Source organism: Pseudophryne corroboree, chromosome 6 (genome assembly GCF_028390025.1).
Source record: "Pseudophryne corroboree isolate aPseCor3 chromosome 6, aPseCor3.hap2, whole genome shotgun sequence".
NCBI lineage: Eukaryota > Metazoa > Chordata > Amphibia > Anura > Myobatrachidae > Pseudophryne > Pseudophryne corroboree.
The window spans coordinates 109421581-109444065 of NC_086449.1; the positions used below are offsets into that span (position 1 = coordinate 109421581).

The following is a 22485-nucleotide window of genomic DNA, read 5'->3' on the forward strand; positions in this document are numbered from 1 at the left end:
CCCCACATTATATGGCGCTCTGGTGTGTGCTGGCATACTCTCTCTCTGTCTCCCCAAAGGGCTTTGTGGGTCCTGTCCTCAGTCAGAGCATTCCCTGTGTGTGTGCGGTGTGTCGGTACAGCTGTGTCGACATGTTTGAGGAGGCGGCTTATATAGTTACGGAGCAGATGCCGATAAATGTGATGCCGCCCCCTGTGGGGCCGACACCAGAGTGGATGGTTAGGTAAAAGGTATTAACCGACAGTGTCAACTCCTTACATAAAAGGCTGGATGACGTAACAGCTATGGGACAGCCGGCTTCTCAGCCCGTGCCTGCCCAGGCGTCTCAAAGGCCATCAGGGGCTCAAAAACGACCGCTCATTCAGATGGCAGACACAGATGTCGACACGGAGTCTGACTCCAGTGTCGACAAGGTTGAGACATATACACAATCCACTAGGAACATCCGTGACTTGATCCCGGCAATAAAAAATGTGTTACACATTTCTGACATTAACCTCTAAAAATGGGTTTTTATGTTTGGGGAGAAAAAGCAGGCAGTGTTTTGTTCCCCCATCAGATGAATGAATGAAGTGTGTGAAAAGCGTGGGTTCCCCCTGATAAGAAACTGGTAATTTCTAAAAAGTTACTGATGGCGTACCTTTTCCCGCCAGAGGATAAGTTACGCTGGGAGATATCCCCTAGGGTGGATAAGGCGCTCACACGGTTGTCAAAATAGGTTTGGCACTGCCGTTTTAGGAACGGCCACTTTGAAGGTACCTGTTGATAAAAAGCAGGAGGCTATCCTGAAGTCTGTATTTACACACTCACGTACTAGACTGATACCTGCAGAGCGTGCTGCTGCAGCGTGGTCGGTGACCCTGTCAAACATAATAGTTTGCTAACATGAGAACATATTAAAGACGTCGTCTTATATATGAGGGATGCACAGAGGGATATTTTACCGGCTGGCATCCAAAATGAATGTAATGGCCATTCTGTCAGGAGGGTATTAGAGACCTGTCACTGGACAGGTGATGCTGCCTTTAAAAGGCGCACAGAGATTCTGCCTTATAAGGGTGAGGAATTATTTGGGGATGGTCTCTGGGACCTCGTATCCGCAGCAACAGCTGGAAAGAAATATTTTTACCTCAGACTAAGAAAGCACTGTATTATCAGGTACAGTCCTTTCGGCTTCAGAAAAGCAAGCGGGTCAAAGGCGCTTCTTTTCTGTACAGAGACAAGGGAAGAGGGAAAAAGCTGCACCAGTCAGCCTGTTCCCAGAATCATAATTCTTCTCTCGCTTCGTCTGAGTCCACAGCATGACGCGGGGGCTCCACAGGTGTAGCCAGGTACGTGGGGGGCCGTCTCAAAAATTTCAGCGATCAGTGGGCTCGCTCACAGGTGGATCCCTGTTTCATTCAAGTAGTATTTCAGGGGTACAAGCTGGAATTCGATATGTCTTCCCCCCCGCCGTTTCCTCAAATATGCCTTGCCGACAACTCCCTCAGGCAGGGAGGCTGTGCTAGAGGCAATTAATAAGCTGTATGCCCAGCAGGTAATACTTAAGGTGCCCCTACTCCAACAAGGACGGGGTTACTATTCCACACGGTTTTGGGGTACCGAAACCGCATGGTTCGGTGTGACCCTTTTTTATATTTAAAATCCTTGAACACATACATAAAAAATTCAAGTTCAAGATGGAATCGCTCTGGGCGGTTATTGCAAGCCTGGACGAGGGGGATTACATGGTATCCCGGAACATCAAGGATGCTTACCTGCATGTCCCTATTTACTATCCTCGCCAGGAGTACCTCAGATTGTGGTACAGGATTACCATTACCAAGTCCAGACTCTGCCGTTTGGACTGTACATGGCACCGAGGGTGTTACCATGGTAATGGCCGGAATGAGGATACTCCTTCGAAAAGGGGAGTTTTTAATTATCCCGTACTTGGACAATCTCCTTATAAGGGCGAGGTCCAAGGAGCAGTTGCTAGTCGGGGTATCACTATTTTGGAAAGTGCTACAACAGCAAGGTTGGATTCTAAACAGTCCAGAGTCACAGCTGGTTCCTACGAAACGTCTACTGTTCCTGGGGATGGTTCTGGACATAGACCAGAAATAAGTGTTTCTCCAGGAGGAGAAAGCCAAGGAGCTGTCATCTCTAGTCAGAGACCTCCTGAAGCCAAAACAGTTATCGGTGCATCATTGCAAGCGAGTCCTGGGAAAAATGATAGCTTCCTACGAAGCAATCCCATTCGGCAGGTTCCATGCAAGAACTTTTCAGGGGGACCTGTTAGACAAGTGGTCCGGGTCGCATCTTCAGATGCATTAGGCTGATAACCCTGTATCCAAGGACCAGGGTATCTCTACTGTAGTGGCTGCAGAGTGCCCATCTTCAAGAGGGCCGCAGGTTCGACATACAGGACTAGGTCCTAGTGACCATGGATGCCAGCCTTTGAGGCTGGGGGGCAGTCTCACAGGGAAGAACCATCCAGGGACTTTGGTCAAGTCAGGTGACTTCCCTACATAACTGGAACAGAGGGCCATTTACAATGCCCTGAGTCAGGCAAGGCCTCTGCTTCAAAACCAGCCGGTCCTGATCCAATCAGGCAACATCACGGCAGTCGCCCATGTAAACCAACAGGGCGGCACAAGAAGCAGGATGGCGATGGCAGAAGCCACAAGGATTCTCCGATGGGCGGAAAATCATGTGTTAGCACTGTCAGCAGTGTTCATTCCCGGAGTAGACAACTGGGAAGCAGATCTTCTCAGCAGACACGACTTCCACCCGAGAGTGTGGGGACTTCATCCAGAAGTCTTCCAAAGGATTGTACACCATTGGGAAAGGCCACAGGTGGACATGAAGGCGTCCCGCCTCAACAAAAAGCTATAAAAGATATTGCGCCAGGTCAAGGGACCTTCAGGCGATAGCTGTGGACGCTCTGGTAACACCGTGGGTGTACCAGTCGGTTTATGTGTTCCCCCCTCTGCCTCTCATACCAAAGGTACTGAGTATAATAAGAAGGCGAGGAGTAAGAACGATACTCGTGGTTCCGGATTGGCCAAGAAGAGCCTGGTACCCAGAACTTCAAGAAACTATATATCAGAGGACCCATGGCCTCTGCCGCTCAGACAGGACCTGCTGCAGCAGGGGCCCTGTCTGATCCAAGACTTACCGCGGCTACTTTTTGATGGCATGGCGGTTGAACGCCGGATCCTAAAGGAAAAGGGCATTCCGGAGGAAGTCATTCCTACGCTGATTCAAGCCAGGAAAGATGTTACTGCAAAACATTATCACCGCATATGGCGGAAATATGTTGCTTGGTGAGGCCAAAAAGGCCCCAACAGAGGAATTTCAACTAGGTCGATTTCTGCATTTCCTACAAGCAGGAGTGTCTATGAGCCTAAAATTAGGCTCCATTAAGATACAGATCTCGGCTCTGTCGATTTTCTTCCAGAAAAAAAATTAGCTTCAGTACCTGAAGTTCAGACATTGTAAAAGGAGTGCTGCATATTCAGCCCCCAGTTGTGCCTCCTGTGGCACCTTGGGATCTCAACGTGGTGTTGAGTTTCTTAAAATCGCATTGATTTGAACCACTAAAAACCGTGGATCTAAAATATCTCACGTTGAAAGTGGTCATGTTATTGGCCTTGGTTTCGGCCAGGCGTGTGTCAGAATTGGCGGCTTTGTCATGTAAAAGCCCTTATCTGATTTTCCATATGGATAGGGCAGAATTGAGGACTCGTCCCCAGTTTCTCCCTAAGGTGGTATCAGTTTTGCACTTGAACCAACCTATTGTGGTGCCTGCGGCTGCTAGGGACTTGGAGGATTCCAAGTTACTGGACGTAGTCAGGGCCTTGAAAAATTATGTTTCCAGGACGGCTAGAGTCAGGAAAATTGACTCGCTATTTATCCTGTATGCACCCAACAGGCTGGGTGCTCCTGCTTCTAAGCAGACTATCGCTCGCTGGATCTGTGACACGATTCAGCAGGAGCATTCTGCGGCTGGACTGCCGCATCCTAAATCAGTGAAAGCCCATTCCACTGCGAAGGTGGGCTCATCTTGGGCGGCTGCCCGAGGGGTCTCGGCTTTACAACTTTGCCGAGCTGTTACTTGGTCAGGTGCAAACACGTTTGCAAAATTCTAAAAATTTGATACCCTGGCTGAGGAGGACCTTGAGTTCTCTCATTCGGTGCTGCAGAGTCATCCGCACTCTCCCGCCCGTTTGGGAGCTTTGGTATAATCCCCATGGTCCTTACGGAGTTCCCAGCATCCACTAGGACGTTAGAGAAAATAAGATTTTACTCACCGGTAAATCTATTTCTCGTAGTCCGTAGTGGATGCTGGGCGCCCATCCCAAGTGCGGATTGTCTGCAATACTTGTAAATGGTTATTGCTAACTAAAGGGTTATTGTTGAGCCATCTGTTGAGAGGCTCAGTTGTTTTCTTACTGTCAAACTGGATATAGTATCACGAGTTGTACGGTGTGGCTGGTATGAGTCTTACCCGGGATTCAAAAACCTTATTATGTCAGCTCGTCCGGGCACAGTGTCCTAACTGAGGCTTGGAGGAGGGTCATAGTGGGAGGAGCCAGTGCACACCAGGTAGTCCTAAATCTTTCTAGAGTGCCCAGCCTCCTTCGGAGCCCGCTATTCCCCATGGTCCTTACGGAGTTCCCAGCATCCACTACGGACTACGAGAAATAGATTTACCGGTGAGTAAAATCTTATTTTTTTTTTATTTTTCCCCCCGTATCCAGTGCAGTGTTTTATGGTGGCCAGAGCAACTCCTTAAAAGTGTTTTGAATGTTGTACACTCATGCCTTGAATATATTGTGTACACTGTAATACAGCAGTTACGGTAATTAGGCCAGGTTAGCAGCCACATCATTGATAGTGGAGTGCAGTCATTGAGGTAAGTTTACTAAGGTGGGAGGTTTTTTTTAGAACTGTTGATGTTGCCCATAGCAACCAATCAGAATCAGATTCTACTTAACATTTATCTAGCTGCTTCTAGATGATAATAGAATCTGATTGGTTGCTATGGGCAACATTACTAGTTATAAAAAACAACAACTCCCACCTTAGTAAATTTACCCCATTGTCTCAACTATTAGTCATCAGACTAGTTAAAAGCCCATCAAAATAAATGACACCAAAGCCAGATTATAGGGGGAGCGGTCACTACTCACTCAGGAGCTGCCGGGTTTCTAGAAGTGGCAATGCTGGCAGCCGGGGCTTTATCATGCTGAGGGTGTAGCATTAGCCATATAGATAGATACGTGTAATGGGAAGGCTTTAGTGATGCTGCATTATATACACAAGTACTGGCATGTGTAAGATCACCAGTCCCCGCGCAGCTCCTGGCCAGTCTTGGTGTAGAGGACACGAGTAGCCACCAGCAGCTCGCTGTAGGAGTCTGGGCATGGCCTGTGTGGGGTGTGCACAGTACTCCGCCCCTGCGCCGGCACGCAGCATATAAAGCAGTTGAGACCATTTTTGCCTTCTCACCCGCATCATCTGCAGCCCCAGCGCCAAACCCTCCTCTCGCCCCTTCCTGCCTGACTGATTCACCTTCTCCCCCCGCCGGTAAGTGGCCACATGTCTCCAGTTATCCTGGTTACTGCTACTAGATTTTGTAGCGTTCCAGGATGGCAAGTTACCTGGGGTTGCAGCATAGTATCTGGAGGAGAGGGTGCAGATTATGCGGTTTATGGTGGGAGCAGTATATGGAGAAGGGAGGTGCCCTGTATATAGAGGGCACTATATGGAGGGGTATGGGGGTGCAGTGTGTTTCTATAGGAGCAGTATGTGGTGGGGGGTACAGTGTACATAGGTGTGTGTGTGTCCTTGTCCCAAATGGCATGTGGTTGTTGTAAATGGTAGCAGCTAGACCAAAAACCTACCCCTACTCTCTCTTTCTCCCCAGCACCATCTCTCCATAATCAGCATGTGTGAAACAGTCAGATTAATATTTCTAATTAATTAGAAGCAGACTGTAACATCTCGCTGCATGCATGATCACTTTCATTTAGTCCGTGTGGCGGCCTCTATTGGCCATTGGCACACATAACCGAAGTTCGTAGAAGCTTAGACTTTTATTATACAGGATAATGCTTCGAAAAGGTCTACTCTGCTTATTTTCCATTTAGGCAGGGATTGGTGAAGATAATGATGCCAGCAGACAGGGAGAATTCTTACTAGGTAACTTTCAGAAAGATTTTTTACTGATTACTAAGATTTTTTGTCCGTAGAGGCCCAGGTTGCCTCCTGAGCTGTGCATTCACAAATAAGCCCTTTTGCGTGGAAAAAAAGATGGAGGTGTTGTAGGTGTTCTTCCTATCACTTCCTTCTGGTTATGTTCGGTATCTGACTCCTATTGTCAGTCGATATTCAATATCGTTTTTGAAGCTCCCGTCAAACTCATTAATCACACAATTTCTTTTTGACATAGAAAGCAGACATTGTGTTTGGTGATTCCAGTGCTGCTGGATGCTACATTATCTGCTCGTGCCCATTACATCAGACTGTGTGTTTTTTGTACTGTCCTTTTTAATCCGTGCTAAGGGGGTTATTCAGGTTGCACTGTTAAGCAATGCGACAGCAATAACCCCGGTTGTGGCAGTGCGCACGCATAGGTGCCGTCCTGCGCGGCTGCCGAATGCAATGTTATCGCATTGGCTGTGAACGCCTCTGCCTGATAGGCACAGTTGTTCGCGGGGCGGCAACGGGGCGTTGCGGGGGCTGCACAGAAACAAACGGGGGTGGGGCAGCTGCGTGATGTCACACCTAGCTGCTCTCACCTAAAAAATGGTGGTGGACCACCTGCATACGCAGCCTAGCTGTGGCTGCAGGGTGTCGTCCACAGTTGCAACCGCAATTAAATTGCGGTCGCAGCCACTGGGCAGGCCATTCTGCATGCTGACCTGCAGTGGGCAGTACCCAGCATGCGAAAGAACAGATTGCAGATTCTGCTTTTTAGCAGAATCTGCAATCTGTACTGCATAACTCCCTAACTCTGGTGGATCAGAAGCAGCAGTATAAGAAAGAATAAGGGAGGAGAAGACACCACTTGGTGGTTTAAATAGTGGAAATTTGTTGGCCTCCCGAATTTATTTATTTAATTTTAGAAATATGTTTTTTTTTTCTTTGTACGTATAAATAACTGTAAAATATGTGAATAACATACAGATGAAAAATAACCATAAGGCACTATAACTGAGACCAGTTATTCAGTGGTGGTACACTTTAAATATAATGGTTGATATTAGAAATTTCTGTCTGCACTTTCTTTTTGTTTACGTGTATGGGTTTTTTTTTGTTTTTTTTTTAAATACATATATTGGGCAGTACGGATGGTGTAATGGTTAGCGTTACTTCCTTACAGCACTGAGGTCATGTGTTCGAATCCCACCATGGCCCTAACTGTGTGGAGTTTTTATATTCTCCCCATGCTTGGGTGGGTTTCCTCCCACAATCCAAACATATACTGGTAGGTTAATTGGCTCCCAACAAAAATGAACCCTAGTGTGTAAGTGTTTGTGTGTGTGTACATGGGCAGGCTAAATGGGCCAAATAGTTCTTATCTGCCATCACACTCTATGTTTATATCTCAATTTTATAAAGTTTGTCAGAATTCAGCAAATAATATAGTCATCTTTATAGTTCTTGTTCTGCGAAGTTTTGTTGTATAAAATGTCAACAATTTTTTACTGAGCATCTTCTGTTTGCTGTCCTCCACAGGATCTAAAAATTAAAAACATGGGCTCTTGGGCCAGTCTGGTGCAGAAGCCGCCGGCCACCCCAACTGCAGCTGGGAAGTCATCCAGCGATAGCTTTGAGCATTTCAGACGCGCGGCTCGAGAAAAGGAAGAAAGGGAGAGAGCGCTGAAGTTGCAGGCTGAGCAAGCAGAAAGGATGCGCAGAGAGCAAGAGAGAATGAGGTAAAACTGTCGTGGACTCAAGACTTGTTTGTATTATGATGTGGTATTATTATTATCCTTTATTTATATGGCGCCACAAGGGTTCCGCAGCGCCCAATTACAGAGTACATAAATAATCAAACAGGAAAACAGCAACTTACAGTTGATGACAGTATAGGACAAGTACAGGGTAAATAAACATAGCTACATCAGCAGATGACACTGGAATAAGTATCAGGTGGCAGAAGACTGCTGGAGTTGATGCAGTTGAAGATTATTAAAGTAAGAAAGGATAAGCACAAGAGGGAAGAGGGCCCTGCTCGTGAGAGCTTACATTCTAAAGGGGAGGGGTAGACAGACAGGGGTGACACAGATGGGGGTACATGGAGTGTGTAGAACAGAGGGTTAGGATGAGATTTGGCTGGGTTTGGTGAAGAAGTGGGTCTTGAGAGCCCGTTTGAAGTTTTGTAGAGAGGTGGAGAGTCTGAAGGGGAGAGGTAGGGAATTCCAGAGAAGTGGTGCAGCACGTTAAAAATCTTGGAGGTAGGAGTGGGAGGAGGTGATCTGTAGGCAGGAAAGTCGTCGTGCATTAGCAGAGCGAAGAGGACGTGTGGGAATGTAAAGGGAGATGAGATCAGAGTTGTAGATGGAAGAGGAGTGGGTAAGGGCTTTGTAAGCGAGTGTGAGAAGCTTGAAATGGATTCTGAAAGGGAAGGGGAGCCAGTGAAGGTCTAGTAAGAGAGGAGAGGTAGACGTAGTGCGTTTGGTGAGGAAAATGAGCCAGGCAGCAGCATTGAGGATAGATTGGAGTGGAGAGAGGTGTTTGTCAGGAATGCCAGTCAGGAGGAGATTACAGTAATCCAGTCTGGAGATGACCAGTGAGTGGATAAGAGTCTTAGTAGCATCCTGGGTCAGAAAGGGTCTGATCCTGGAAATATTTTTTAGATGAAAACGGCAGGTTTGTGAGAGGTGCTGAATGTGTGGTTTGAAGGAGAGGGAGGAGTCAAGGATTACTCCAAGACAGCGCACTTGAGGGCTAGAGGAGATATTAGTGCCATCAATAGATAATGAGATTGTAGGAGGTGAGGTTATGCGGGAGGGAGGAAAGATGATCAGTTCGGTCTTAGACATGTTAAGTTTAAGAAAGCGCTGGGACATCCAGGAAGAGGTAGCAGAGAGACAGTTGGAGATACGAGTGAGGAGAGCAGGGGAGAGGTCTGGAGAGGAAAGATAGATTTGGGTGTCATCAGCATAGAGATGATATTGGAAACCAAAAGAACTAATGAGCTTATCTAGTGAGGACGTATAGAGAGAGAAGAGGAGAGGACCAAGGACAGAACCTTGGGGTACACCTACAGTTCATGGAAGTGAGGGGGAGGTGGAGTCATGAGAAGAGACAGAGAATGAACGGTCAGAGAGGTAGGAAGACAGCCAAGAGAGGCCAGTGTCGCGCAGACCAATGGAGTGAAGGATTTGCAGTAGGAGAGGATGGTCCACAGTGTTAAAAGCAGCAGAGAGATCAAGTAGAATAAGTAGAAAGTAGTGTCCCTTAGATTTAGCAGTATGGAGGTCATTGCATACTTTTGTAAGGGCAGTTTCAGTGGAGTGGAGAGGACGGAAGCCAGACTGGAGTGGGTCAAGTAGTGAGTGTGAGGAAAGAAAGGAAGTAAGGCGGTTGTAGACAATACGCTCAAGGAGTTTGAAGGCAAAAGGGAGGAGAGAGATGGGTCGGTAGTTGGAGAGAGTGTTTGGATCAAGGGTAGGTTTTTTTAAGAATAGGAGAGATGAGTGCATGCTTGAAGGCAGAGGGGACAGTGCCTGATGAGAGGGAGAGATTGAGAAGGTGGGAACAAGCAGAAGGAGAGAGGTAGCGGAGGAGGCGGGAGGGGGATAGGGTCAAGTGGGGAGGTGGTGAGGGGACAGGAACGAATGAGGGCCATGACTTCCTCTCCAGTTGCATGGGAGAAAGAGGTCAGAGTAGGTGGGAGGGGTGGTAAGGGATGGGGGAAAGCTGGCACTGATGGTCTGGTGTGATGTGATGTCCTTACGTATGGAGTCAATTTTGGATGTGAAGTAAGTGGCAAAGTCAAGAGCAGAGAGTGAGGAAAGGAGACGAGGTGCAGGTGGGCAGAGGAGTGAGTTGAGAGTGGCAAAGAGGCACCGGGGGTTGGAAGACTGGGAGGAGATGAGGTTCTTGAAGTATGACTGTTTAGCAAGAGAAAGGGCAGCACTGAAGGATGAGAGCATAAGTTTGAAATGGAGAAAGTCTGCCTTAGAGTGTGACTTCCTCCAGTGTCGCTCAGCAGTACGTGAGCATTTTTGCAGATATCTGGTGCATTTGGTGTGCCAGGGTTGAGGTGTTAATTTGCGAGGGTGAATAGTGGTTGGTGGAGCAACAGAGTCAAGAGCAGAAGTAAGGGATGCATTGTATATGGAAGTGGCTTGTTCAGGGCATGAGAGAGAGAGAATAGGAGAGAGAAGTGAGTCAAACAGGGAGGATAGGAATGTAGTGTCAATAGCCTCAATGTTACGCTTAGTGATGGTAGCCTTGGGAGGTAGAGATGGGGAAGTTGAGAGAGATAGGTTAAAGGAGAGCAGGTGGTGGTCAGAGAGGGGAAATGGGGAATTGGAAAAATCAGAAATATCACAGCGGTGAGTGAAGACCAGATCCAGTGAGCTCCCATTCACATGGGAGGGTGAGGAGGTCCACTGGGAGAGACCAAGTGAAGAGGTGAGGTTAAGGAGTTTAGAGGCAGGGGATTGTGTGGGGATTTCAATAGGGATGTTGAAATCACCTGGAAGGAATGTCAGAAGAGAGGAAGTGAAGAAGCCAGGAAGCAAAGTTGTCGATGAATTTGGAAGCAATGCCAGGGGGGCGGTAAATGACAGCTACTCTAAGATGGATTGGTTGGAAGAGGCGTATAGTATGGACCTCAAATGTAGAGAATGTAAGGGATGGTTCTGGTGGTATGAGTTGGTAGGAGTAACTAGATGGTAAAAGGACCCCAACACCAACCCCATGGCGACCCCCAGGTCGGGGTGTGTGTGTGAATGTGAGGCCCCCAGCAGAGAGAGCAGCAGGAGAAGTAGTGTCAGAGGGCGTAATCCAAGTTTCAGTAATGGCTAGTAGGTGGAGGGAGTTGGAAATGAAAAGGTCATGAGTGGGGACCAGTTTGTTAGAAACCGATCTGGCATTCCACAGGGCACAGGATAGGGGGTATGAGTTTGTGGGAGAGATGTGAATGAGATTATCAGGGTTGCTGTAGCGATGAGGAGAGATTAACTTTGAGGGCAGGGATGATGAGAGAGTAGTGATGGTGCGGGTGCCAGAGCTAGGAGGGGAAACTGCAGGAGGTGGGCAGGGAGGGAGGTCAGTGTGATGTGTGGGGAGGTGACAGGGAAGGCAGAGAGGGAGCAGGGCTGAGTTGTGGGGTAGCAGGACCATGGGGTAGACGTGAGTGAAAGTGGGGTAACAGGAAAGGAGGGGAAAGTATACAGAGAGATGGAGGGGAGACAGAGGAGGGGAAGGAGGAGGAGGATGTGTAGGAGACTAGTGGGGGGAGGATAAAGACACATGATTAGGTAGACACTGAGTAATGTGAGGAGTATAAGAAAGCCTTGACATAGTGTTTAGTAGGTAAATAGGTTGAGGGAAAGTGGAAGTAGGAGTGGAGGCTGTAAGGAATTCAGAGTTGAAGAATTGCAGAAATGCAGATTAGAAAAGCAGTGTCGGCTCAATGGGTGTAGATTTAGTATGAAATGAATCAGAAGTGTAGATAAAGTGGGTGTTGAGATGTATTTGGACCGTATGTAATGAAAAGATTGTGAGGTTTAAGAAGCAATGATGGTTCTGTAAGATTTTTTAGGTGTTTGTAGATAAGATTGCATTGGTGCAGCTGTGCATGAAAAACAAAATTCCAATAATATAGATACAAGCATTTGTTGGTAAAATGGATGGTTTATGAAATGTCCAAGTAAGGTAGTTCCGTGCTATTTAATCAGATGCAACAATCAGGAGGTGAGTGGTCTGAAGAGTAAGTGACTCACATTTGTTATTAGTTCTTCTGGTTTCTTTGTTTTGTTAGATTGGTGTGCTTCTGTTTTCCTTCTTTTTCACTTCGTTTGAACGATGTTGGAACACTGCAGTTGTGTGTCAATTTTATCACGCTTTGATAAAAATGCACGCTTAGATCATAAATGCACAGCCTACACCATTGGATTTAAGTAGAGGACTAATACAAGTGAAACCAGTAATTGAAATCTATAACCACACCCCACCCCCTCAAGTGCCAGGCAATAAATTAACTTAGAAAAACAACCAGGCATTCCACAAAGATTAAACTGGGTCTATATCATTCTAAACTAAAAAAAAAAGTACTTCAGAATCACATACTATGCAATAATGTTTCAATTTGCATTACCTAGCAGAATCAGCTTGGCCTATACAAATATATAGTGCAGCAGAATATGTTGGTGGTTGTAGTCAATCAGTCAAGTTACCTAACAGAATCGGAAGCAAGGGGTTTGCCTAGAGCGCAGCAGTATGTTTCTTGTTGCGGGGGGCAGCTGGTATCCGAGGAGTTGTCCAGACTCCAAATGGCTAGTTATATTGTTCAGGTTTTTGATACCTGCGCCCAAACCTATACCTAGACCATATAGACACTTGTTTCTCGCATAAAACACAGAGTATAGGGTTGGGCGCAGGTATCAAAAACCTGAATAATAGAAATAGTGGAGACATCACGAAAAAACAAAAGCAAGCCCTACACTGAATATCCACTGATTTTAAGATGTGATCATAACTTGACCTTTGTTCGAATTACAAATAGTGAGTTGTGTCTAGAATAGTGTCATTTTGTATAAGTAGTTTTTTAGTTGTGGGTAGCTGTTGTGATATAAAGCATTATTTCAGTGGGTATTTAGTGGTTGCTGTGCACACATTATAGGTCTCGGGAAGATGATGATGCGCAGGAGCAGGCCCGGAAAGTGCACGAAGATGCGCGTAGAAGACAAGAGCAACAACAGCATGTGCAGATTGCTCTTCCTACAGCTCCTCCCCCTGCACAGAGCTCTCAACCAATCATGGATCAGAGAGAGATGGAAAGGAAGAGAGAAGAGGAGAGAAGACGACGACGGGCGGTAGGTGGCATTTTGTTAGCATGAGAGCATAGCCGACTGCTTTCTGTCAGTGCTAATAAGAGTCTCGTTCTTTTCTCCACAGATGACCCCCTCCATAGACATGAATTTTCAGAGTGACCTAATGGAGATATTTGAGCAGAACTTATTCTCTTGAGACTTCAATCTTCTCACCGTCACCTCCTCCACCACTTTACTCTCCACAGCTCAATTCCCTGATCTTCACTTTTTTTTGTTTTTTCTTTTAAATGTCACTATGGGGCAAAGGGACACCAACCCACAAGAGACGCTGACGTTTGTCCTTCATGTGTTTTTATCCCAGCCCTTGTACACTGAAACACGGAGTTTCCAGAAGTGATGATTGAAAGTGAGGAGATGTACGGCTTAAGTTTGGATTCTTGTGCAGTAAATGCTCCATATGTCACCCCCTTGTGTAGAGCGACTTGGAAGAGCACAGACTCTTGGGGGGTGTTAGTGGTGACCCAAAGTCTCTGTAACCCCCTTTTCTATGAGAAGTGGGGAGGAGCACTCTGCAGTGAATGAGGTTCACACACGAGACAGGTGTTTGGGTACAATGCAAAATGTGCTTGATTTGTGTTAGGGCTGAGAGGGCTGCAGAACATTGCTCATTGTGTGTGCAAACAAATCCCTACTGCGAGTAGGGATTTCTGGTGTATATAATCCAATTGGTCTGTAGGCAACTTGCAGCTGTCGGGGTCCCATTTAGCCTTGTTTATATATCACGTCATTCATACACTATTCTGCCATTGCACATTAAGTTTAATTGTTGGGTTTGGAGGAGAGATGCATAGCAAACGTATGTCTAAAGTAGAACATGCATGTTTCATGCTATAGAATGTATATGTAAGTGCGGAGCAATTTTTTTTTTTTTTTTTTTTTTTTAACATTGCGGATGTATATTATGGCTTAAATATGAATTGCAAAAATAATATATGATCCACCACAAGAAACATGTTGGTTACTAATTTTGACATTAGCTGGATTTTATATAAAAATTGTGCCATCCCGTTGTTGAACACAGAATGCTCTGCACATATCTATGCATTTTCTATATGTGCTATTATGCATGCATCACGTTCTGTGCCTGATCTTACAATGTTGGCTGCATTTCATATACCATTGTTTTAGACCCATCTATTTTTGTACACACATTTCTATGTGCCTGCAATGATTGTACTACCTTCTCTCCCCCTAGCAGCTGTACATCCTGTCCTTCATGTTGTGTGTGTGTGCGCGTGTGTGTCCTTGTACACCCAAATTGCTCTTGAAACTCAGGTATTAATTCTCTTCTATATGGATGCCGAAACTGCTTAGAATACGTACAGTATACAAATAATCATACTCAAATAGAACTAAACATGCAGACACATTAAACATACTGCACTTCTCGTCACTGCTTTGTATATTGCTTTACGTGTATACATGCTGATGAGCTGTATATGAAAACATACGTGTAGTTGCATGGATGATATATATGTATTTTTTTTTAGACTTTGTTATGCTCCCTGTTCTACATAGTTTTCTGTTGGGCTGGCCATTTCTTTGTATTGCTCCCTTCACCAGCTGCTGTTGCATATTGTCCCTACATCATCTTGCCCAGCAGGTCTGCTTGCATCGCTGTTTTGCATCCTACAGATTAGGGCAGTGCTGTCTGTGTCCACACTGTTCCGCTTTGGCTGCCAGGCTACATGTGGTACCCTTGGTTCTGACGGGATGGTCCATGCTTTAGTTTTGCAAATGGCTTGGTGTAGAACCAGGGTTAGGGTTAAAACTGTGCTAGTGGCCTCTGAGGACTGTACATGTCTTGGCAGCATACATACAATATGTTTAATATACACTGTAACATCTTCTACATCGTACATGTAAAGAGAGCTCCCCACAAATGATCATATGACTCATGTCATGCTGGGAAGTCTTGGGAGTCCAGCCGCAGATGTACTTAGTGCATTGAGCTGCTCGCACACAATATAATACTCTGCAGGACCCCTACGCCGTCACTCTATAGGCACTGAAGTAATGCCAAGCAGCTGTACCAGCCGTATGTGTAGTGTGCCCTGTGAGTGTGCGTGTGTGTGTGTGCGCGTGTGTATGTGTGTGAGAGAGCGTGTGTGTTTGGTGGGGAGGGAGAGGGATCTTTAATTGTTCTGATCTTGGGTTTAATACCCTGTTAATTTGATAAAAACTCACCTTCCCTGCGGCTATCCTTCTCCTGTCTCTGTAATTTTACTTTTTTTTTTTTATTATTATTTTTATTTTATATAAATATATATAATTTGAACTGTTTAAAAAAAGAAAACACAAAAAAACTAAAATCCTTTGTGCCATAAGCTCTGTTTCTTTTATCCTTCACATCTCTCCTTTGTCGTCTCCCTTTTTTTAGATAGAGGCCTGTCCCAGTCCCTCCCATATTCTGAGCAACAGGCACAGAAGTCTGTGTTGTAACTGATTTCATGCAATAAAGTCTTTTTTTTTATTATATTTTCATTTCATTTTACTTTTGCTGCATATATGAAAAACAATATATTTATGTTGGTTTTGACCCCTTTGCCTTTGTTGTCCACCTTTTAACTCCCACCCATCGTCCTCTGTAATATCCTGCAGGAGGTTGCTCGCTCTCCAGCTGTGGAAATGGTGAAGGGTGTGGGGATTGACTCTTTGGCAATATCAGGGGCCATGTAAGATTGTGGGGGCTATACTTGTTCAGTATTTGCAAAGTGAAGAAGGGGTTTATGTGATGCTCTGCAGGGATGGAGATCTCTGACCAACACTTAAAGGGTAAATATGGAAGACTGTACAGAACAGATGCGTTTAATACAGTAAATCTATCAGAACGCTACACTTGATCAGTGTAAAGTAGTTTTGTTTTGCACTGTATTGCTCTGAATATTTATTGTGAGGAAACGAGAAGAAAATCTCCATTCATCTGCCAAGTACTCTGGGATAACTGGGAGATTTCTACTGCTAGAGTTGATGGGCTTTTCTTTGTATGATGAGCCTCCATGCTATTTATGCCTACTAAGCAGTGTTCCAACCATCTATTGGACACCTTTTTCTAATTGCCTTACTGCCCTCTTGTGGCTGCATTGTAATATTTCTCCAGTTACGTGATCATTCGATTTTAGGAGACTACTTAAAACTTCATCTGCCAAGTGTTTTGTTTAATTTTTTGTTTTATTTACCTGCAATCTATTTTTTACTGACACCTCAAATACAAAACAAGTCATATCACTAACAAAGGATGTTAAACATTACACGTATTAAAATTAATCAATATTTGTTAGAGCTCTTGCTCAGTTAAATGGGAAACTCATCTAAAAGCGACTTTCTTCATAAAGAGACTCAATCGAGCAAGTATTCTGATTCATTTTCAGTAATGGCTCCTATTTCTATACATGTTCAGAAAACATGATGGTATTTGCAGAATAACCTGTGTACTTTATTTTGCCTATTTTTCAGTAAAATAAGTCAAAGCAAACTGTGCTTTGTAAATGGTTTATATTCAGTTTTATTCATTTCAAATTTTTATTAAAAAATACCAGTTAAAAATCTTATTTAGTCTACAACAAATACATATGTAATATAACAAGGTCAGTATTGTTCTGCTTGGCAGAATGTTATAATAGGTGATCTTACAAGTTAATGTGTCTTAAAAATGTTCCTCTATAGATGTAGCCATAGAATTACCACCATTGTAGAGATGTTCGTTATATTGGCTCTGGGTCATTTGGTTGTATAGGTAAAGGGCAGTGTGCAAATTGTGTTTATAAACTATTATATATGTCTGACCTCATTTGCTCAGGGCTGTTCGAGGCCCATAATACGTAAAACAATTTTGCAGTAGCTACTAAGTGTTACTGCCTATTTTTGGGTTTTATTGACTTATAATTTTTTTTTATATTTTCATTTGCCTGTAATATAGTTATAAACATGCATTTTTTTTTTTAAATTGCTCCTTTTTTTCCTGCCTGATTAGACAAATATTTGGTTATGTGATTTTAAGTTATTTTTATAATTTCTTTAAACAAAGCTATAACAATGTAAATATATATTTTTCTTTTCTAAGCCGCTGAAACATTACTGGTACACCTATTGATTTGCCTATAAATGTGTTATGCCCCAAACTACCCCCTCCCCCTCCCCCTCCCCCTCCCCTAACAAAATATACATATTAGGATACATTGGGTTTCAAACTAAGGATATATGTAAATGAAAGCATTGGAACGCTTGTATGATAACCATTGAGTTTTTCTCCATTACTATCTCTGTGGGGTGGGTGGAAGGATAATCATATCTGTGTTGTTCACACAGCCTTCCTCTAGGGAAAACTTTAATTGTTAATATTTGTTTTTAAATTAACATATTATATTACCTGACTTTATTTTAAATGTGCTCATATAATTGTTGATTGAAGAAATGTATGGGTTAATCTTCAGTGTTAGCCAGATGCAAGTACATTATTAATAATTTTGAGAACAATTATTTAGGCAACGCCCAAGTATGCATCTCATTTATTTCTGTTTCATAGAGAAAATCTTGCCTCTTGCTTTGAACAATAAAACATTTTGGAACTCCATTGGAATGGAGTTTTAACCATTTTCATTTTGCAATGGATAATCTCCCCTCTCTGTTCCTTAACTGATTGTTATGTTTTTAACATGACTATTCCCATTTGGTTGGTATCTTGACAAACACCGTTTACCAGGAGATAGGCTGACATTAGATTTTCTGGTTTTTAAGTTATAACAAAAACTTGACAGTGTTAATATCTCATGTATTTGTTACATATCTAATCCATCAATGATTACATGTGCTTTTTCTGACCTGTTATGCAATTTCAAGTGAGCAAATTGAACATTGCTTCTCAGAACAAAAAATAGTTTTGTACAACTGGTTAGGTGACTTATCCAGAACTTTCCTCAGAGGAGCAGTACGCCATCTGATCTGTCAATTGTGGCTTTTAGGGTGAAGCCGCTATATCTGTATCTTTGACTATGAACATTAGTCTTTCAGTTTCTCATATGGTGCCTGGGTTGTATTTTTATTTTACCTGTTTTTTTTTTCTCTTTTTAAATCTTATCGCTGCCAGACCCTGCAGAGCATCACAAATTGAATTAAATACGAAATACCAAATTTATATCAAACCACATGTATCACGGCTTGTATTACCATGTTCTTATAATTAAAGACTGTCTGTGAATTTAAGAAATAAATAGAATTTTTACTCTAAAAGCTGTGTAGATTTTGCTTGCAATAAACTAATTTCCTGGTATTCCACTTACAAATACCCATTCTTTGATCTCCCAACATCCAACGACCCTTTATTGTTTTACAATTCCAGTGCTAGGTATGCTAGCATGTTCTTTTCTGCAAGAATCCATCTGTTTTATGGGGGGAAATAATACTGAAATAATATAAACAGAATTTGAGTCCTCATGCGCCTCTAGGACACTGTGACGCTAAATACCTTACATTTTGATAAATTGGATAATTTTTCTGTAAAAGTATTAAGCAGTGTTGTGGTATCCAGTCACGTTAATATATGCAGAAAAAGAATCCTCTATCCATATTTTTCCTAACATTGTGTGGGTTGGATGCTTCCATAAATAGGTATAGTTTAAACATGTTTTTTGTTTTAAAAAAATAATTTTAAGAAGTGATTTGAGTTTTTTTTTAAATTCAAGTTTGTTCAATTCACAGTGTTGTATATAAAAAAAATGTTTTGGGGTTGCAGGCTTTTTTTTATGTTACAGTGAACGACAGTTTGTATATGTATTTGTAATGGCTCTTCCATAAACAGCCAATTACTACTTCACTTTTATTTTGCACTAAAGTGTTAAGTTATGCCGTACTTCAGTGTCGAAGGAATAATGCAGTTTACCTATTAAACTGCATGGCAGTCATAATGAATAGTTAAGTAGAGAGGATTGTGCTCTTTGCGGTCTCGTTCATGACAGCTGTGTGTTTGTATACATTTATATTAGCTAAGGGGTGTGCCTGTAATGCAAGCAAGGATATGGGTGGTTTCCTGCTGCTACTAGTTGCCATGCCTATATGATGTCACTTCCAGGTTGTACTTGTGGCTACACCAGGGATGGAAGAGATATAAAGCTGAGGAATTGCACTGCTGGACAGTAGTTACAAGGAGATCTTCTACAATATGGACCCTGAACTTGCCTCCAAAAACCTAGGTAAGCTCTTATTGGGGGGTGCATTTTTGGAAGACCATAGACATTTTGTCAGGCTACGGAGCCTTGCCTCCGGCGGGTACTCCCGGTGGTTGCCGTCCCGCTGGTTGGTGCAGCTGTGGCGGCAGGGAGGCAGCGGGTCCTCCTGGACGGATGTGCTGCTGCCGAGGGCCGGGGCGCTGCGGCAAGGTCCTCTAGTGGTGACACAGTATAGTGTCAGAGACAGAAGCTGGCTAAAGCTGTTCGCTAACAGCTGAGTATGTCTCCTGTGCTGCGGGCAGCCATGTTGGTGACCAGAGTATTACCAATGAAGTTCCCATTCTGTGTCCAGCCAATCCTGCGTGTTCTCCCCTTACAAAAGGGGGCTGGCTCAGAGGGAGAGTGCCAGTGCTTCAAGTTACCTTTTTGTGAAAGGTTCTCCAGCTCTATGCTTCCATTTACTACTGGTGCCCTGGTCCTGGTTGCTCTCATCTATCTGTTACCTAAACGCTGCTGCAGTCCTGTCTTAAGTCCATCGCCACTCGTGGAAGCGCTCACTGGGTCCCAGGTCGTAGAGGAGCTCCAGGTGCTACGGTGGTTCTCGCAGACGTCTTTCAATCCCAAACCACAGTCTTAATTTCTTCAAAGTCCAAGTTCTTCAGCCTCATCTTTTAATCAGTCTTCAGTTCTTCTTTACCGGAGTTCTTCAGCTTCACTCTTCAAGTCATTTAACCATAAACTCTAATTCTTCCAGTTTCTTCTATTTCTCCAATATTCGCGTACAGCCTGTTTGTTCATTAAAACTAAGTTATCTTCCTACGGAGTCCTCCTTTTCTTTATGCCCTCCGGCCAACGTTAACACTTAGTTTGGCCTCCGCCTTATGAGGAGGAATTACATTCAGCCACCTTGTTTACTCTCCTCGCAGGTAGCTGTTCCCTCAGCCAAAACTCTGTTGTCGGAACCCAAACTTATGCAGAGCGTGACATTTAGTTCCATAACCTTCTCCTCCTTGCACTTTCAAAGCCTGCTGAAAGGAAGTGGACCAGCAAAATGTGTGCTTATGCAGCATGTGATAAGTCTTTAATGAATGGTTATGTATGGTCTTTATGCAAGGGTTATATCCACCAGCCCACAAACGTTCTAAATAAGTATACTGAACAGCTGAAATAGTTTATACCCATGCAGCAGCCTAAGATTATTAAGGAGGCTTTAACTATCTACACTATGTAGACAAGTGATTGGGGCTCCCCCAAGCATACACATACAAGTGAAATGGTGTGCTCCTGCAGCAGACACATGTTCATGAAGATCTAAAATGGGTAGAGGGGCACTGATGACATTATTTGCTAATGAAATGGCTTGCCAAAAGGAACTAACCGATGTTTGAAAAGTGGCTCATTGTAGGGTGACACTGGACTGGTATACAGAAAATTCGGTAACCGTGATGGACTGGCCTGCTCAGTCCAGATCTTAAACCCACTGAGAAACTGGAGCGAATTGGAGTTGTGAGTTACTTCTAAACCGACTTGACCTTCACTATCGTAGTTAGTCACTGTACATAAGGCAGAATGGCAAAACATACCACTTGCTGTTGTCCAGGAACTTGTGGACAGTTTGCCAAGAAGGATGCCTGTAGTAATCACCACACGTGGAGGCCCTATAAAAGTACTTCACTAAATTTCGATCTATTTGCTGTCAGTGTCCATTCACTTTTGTCTACATAGTATGTATGTATGCGTGTGTGTGTATGTGTTTTTAACCTGACGACAGTGCTGGGGCACTGAAACGTTGTTACACTTACCGGACCTGCCATGTGTCGCACCTCCAAGCTGAGATATATGTATGTATGTGTATATACTTCAACTCTGCAATTTCCTGAGTCTGTGACCTGCGTCGGGGAACTGGGTTATTGTCCCAGGTAGTCTTTTCCACTGACCAAAACCCCAGGTTTTGTGCGTTCACGTGCAACATTCTACTTAAACACATTAACAAAACCAAGGGTATTGACCTGGCTTTTCTGTGACTCATCAAAGTGTTTTTAGTACAGGTTATAAAAGGTCTAATGAAATATGATGGACAGATATCAGATTGAGACTTTAACCATATCCATTTAAGGATCAAGTTTGTAAGTGTTGTGCAGTGCCTAGAATGCATTCACCTTTATCTTATTTGTCTACAAGGACATCTATTCCTTTCGGTCTCCGGAGGGATCTTATGGATAGGAAAAGGAGAGTGTCACGTACCGATCACTCACCTCTGTGGGTTCTGGGGTCTGCCCGTTGCTGGCGCGGTTGCTCGTTGTGCTGTGAGGCCGTGTGGGGACGCGGCGTGGTCAGCGGCAGAGGTGATGCAGGTGCCGGGAGTGCAGGGACCAAATGGCCAAAGGCACCGCTGTGTGTGCAGTATAGGAGGCGGCCATGTTGGAGACCAAATGAGCATCTGAAAGCACTTGTGAAACACCTGTGGGTGTTAGCCAATCCCGTGCTTGTGCTGCCTTTAAGTAGGCTGGGATTATGTTACTCTGAGCCAGTGCTTTGTTGTAGCTACTCTGTACCCTAGCTCTGTGCTCTCTCCGGGGACTTCCATGTGATTCCAGTGGTCCAGATATCGCCTCTGCTCCCAGAAGTCTGCCTGCATCCTTCACTGCAAAAGATCCACCAGCTCCCTGCAGTGCTGTCAGTCAATCGCTCTCCCAGTGGCAACAAGTGGATTTCCAGAGTCTTGTGAGAGGTTACCCTGTCTGCCTGCTTCAATCACACAGCCTTTGGAAGATTCTACTAAGCTCAGGTGCTCGTTTAATCAGCTCTTAGTTTAACTCATTCTTCACCATTGTCTGCTGCAGTTTCACAGTGCTTCAAGTGTTATCTTCACAATTTGCTAGTATTCTATTCAGCATTGTATTTTCATTGTTGCTGCAATCAAAGACAATGCTTCACAGCCTTCCAGTTTAACCTTTAAGCTTCAGTACAAGTCTACAGTTATTCATTTATGTCTACAATATCCAGTTAACACTACTTAGTTTGGCATCAGTCATTGCTTAATTTGGACAATTCTTCACAAGCCTGTTAAAACTCTGTTGTATGAACATTTCTTCAATGCATCTTTAAGACTGTTCCTGCTTATTATACCATTCATTGCAATACGTCTGTATATATATGGTGACTAATAATTGTCATTTAATTCCTTACTGGAATTGTTGCCTTTAATAAATATATGAAACGGAACTTTCTTCGTCCTCCCTGCTTTTATCATACCC

General features: G+C 44.0%; 1 protein-coding gene across 10 annotated transcripts in view; it reads left to right on the plus strand.

Annotated features, from left to right (window-relative positions):
• The window catches only part of BRD4 (bromodomain containing 4), a 200702-nt gene extending 183498 nt beyond the window's left edge, over positions 1-17204 (plus strand). For all 10 annotated transcript variants that reach the window (XM_063931646.1, XM_063931645.1, XM_063931642.1 and 7 more), the window contains 3 exons: positions 7729-7928; positions 12854-13046; positions 13129-17204. In XM_063931646.1, the coding sequence (XP_063787716.1) occupies positions 7729-7928; positions 12854-13046; positions 13129-13200 (465 nt within the window). In that variant the 3' untranslated portion in view covers positions 13201-17204. The remainder of the gene's footprint in view (positions 1-7728; positions 7929-12853; positions 13047-13128) is intronic.
• The last annotated feature ends 5281 nt before the right edge of the window (positions 17205-22485 follow it).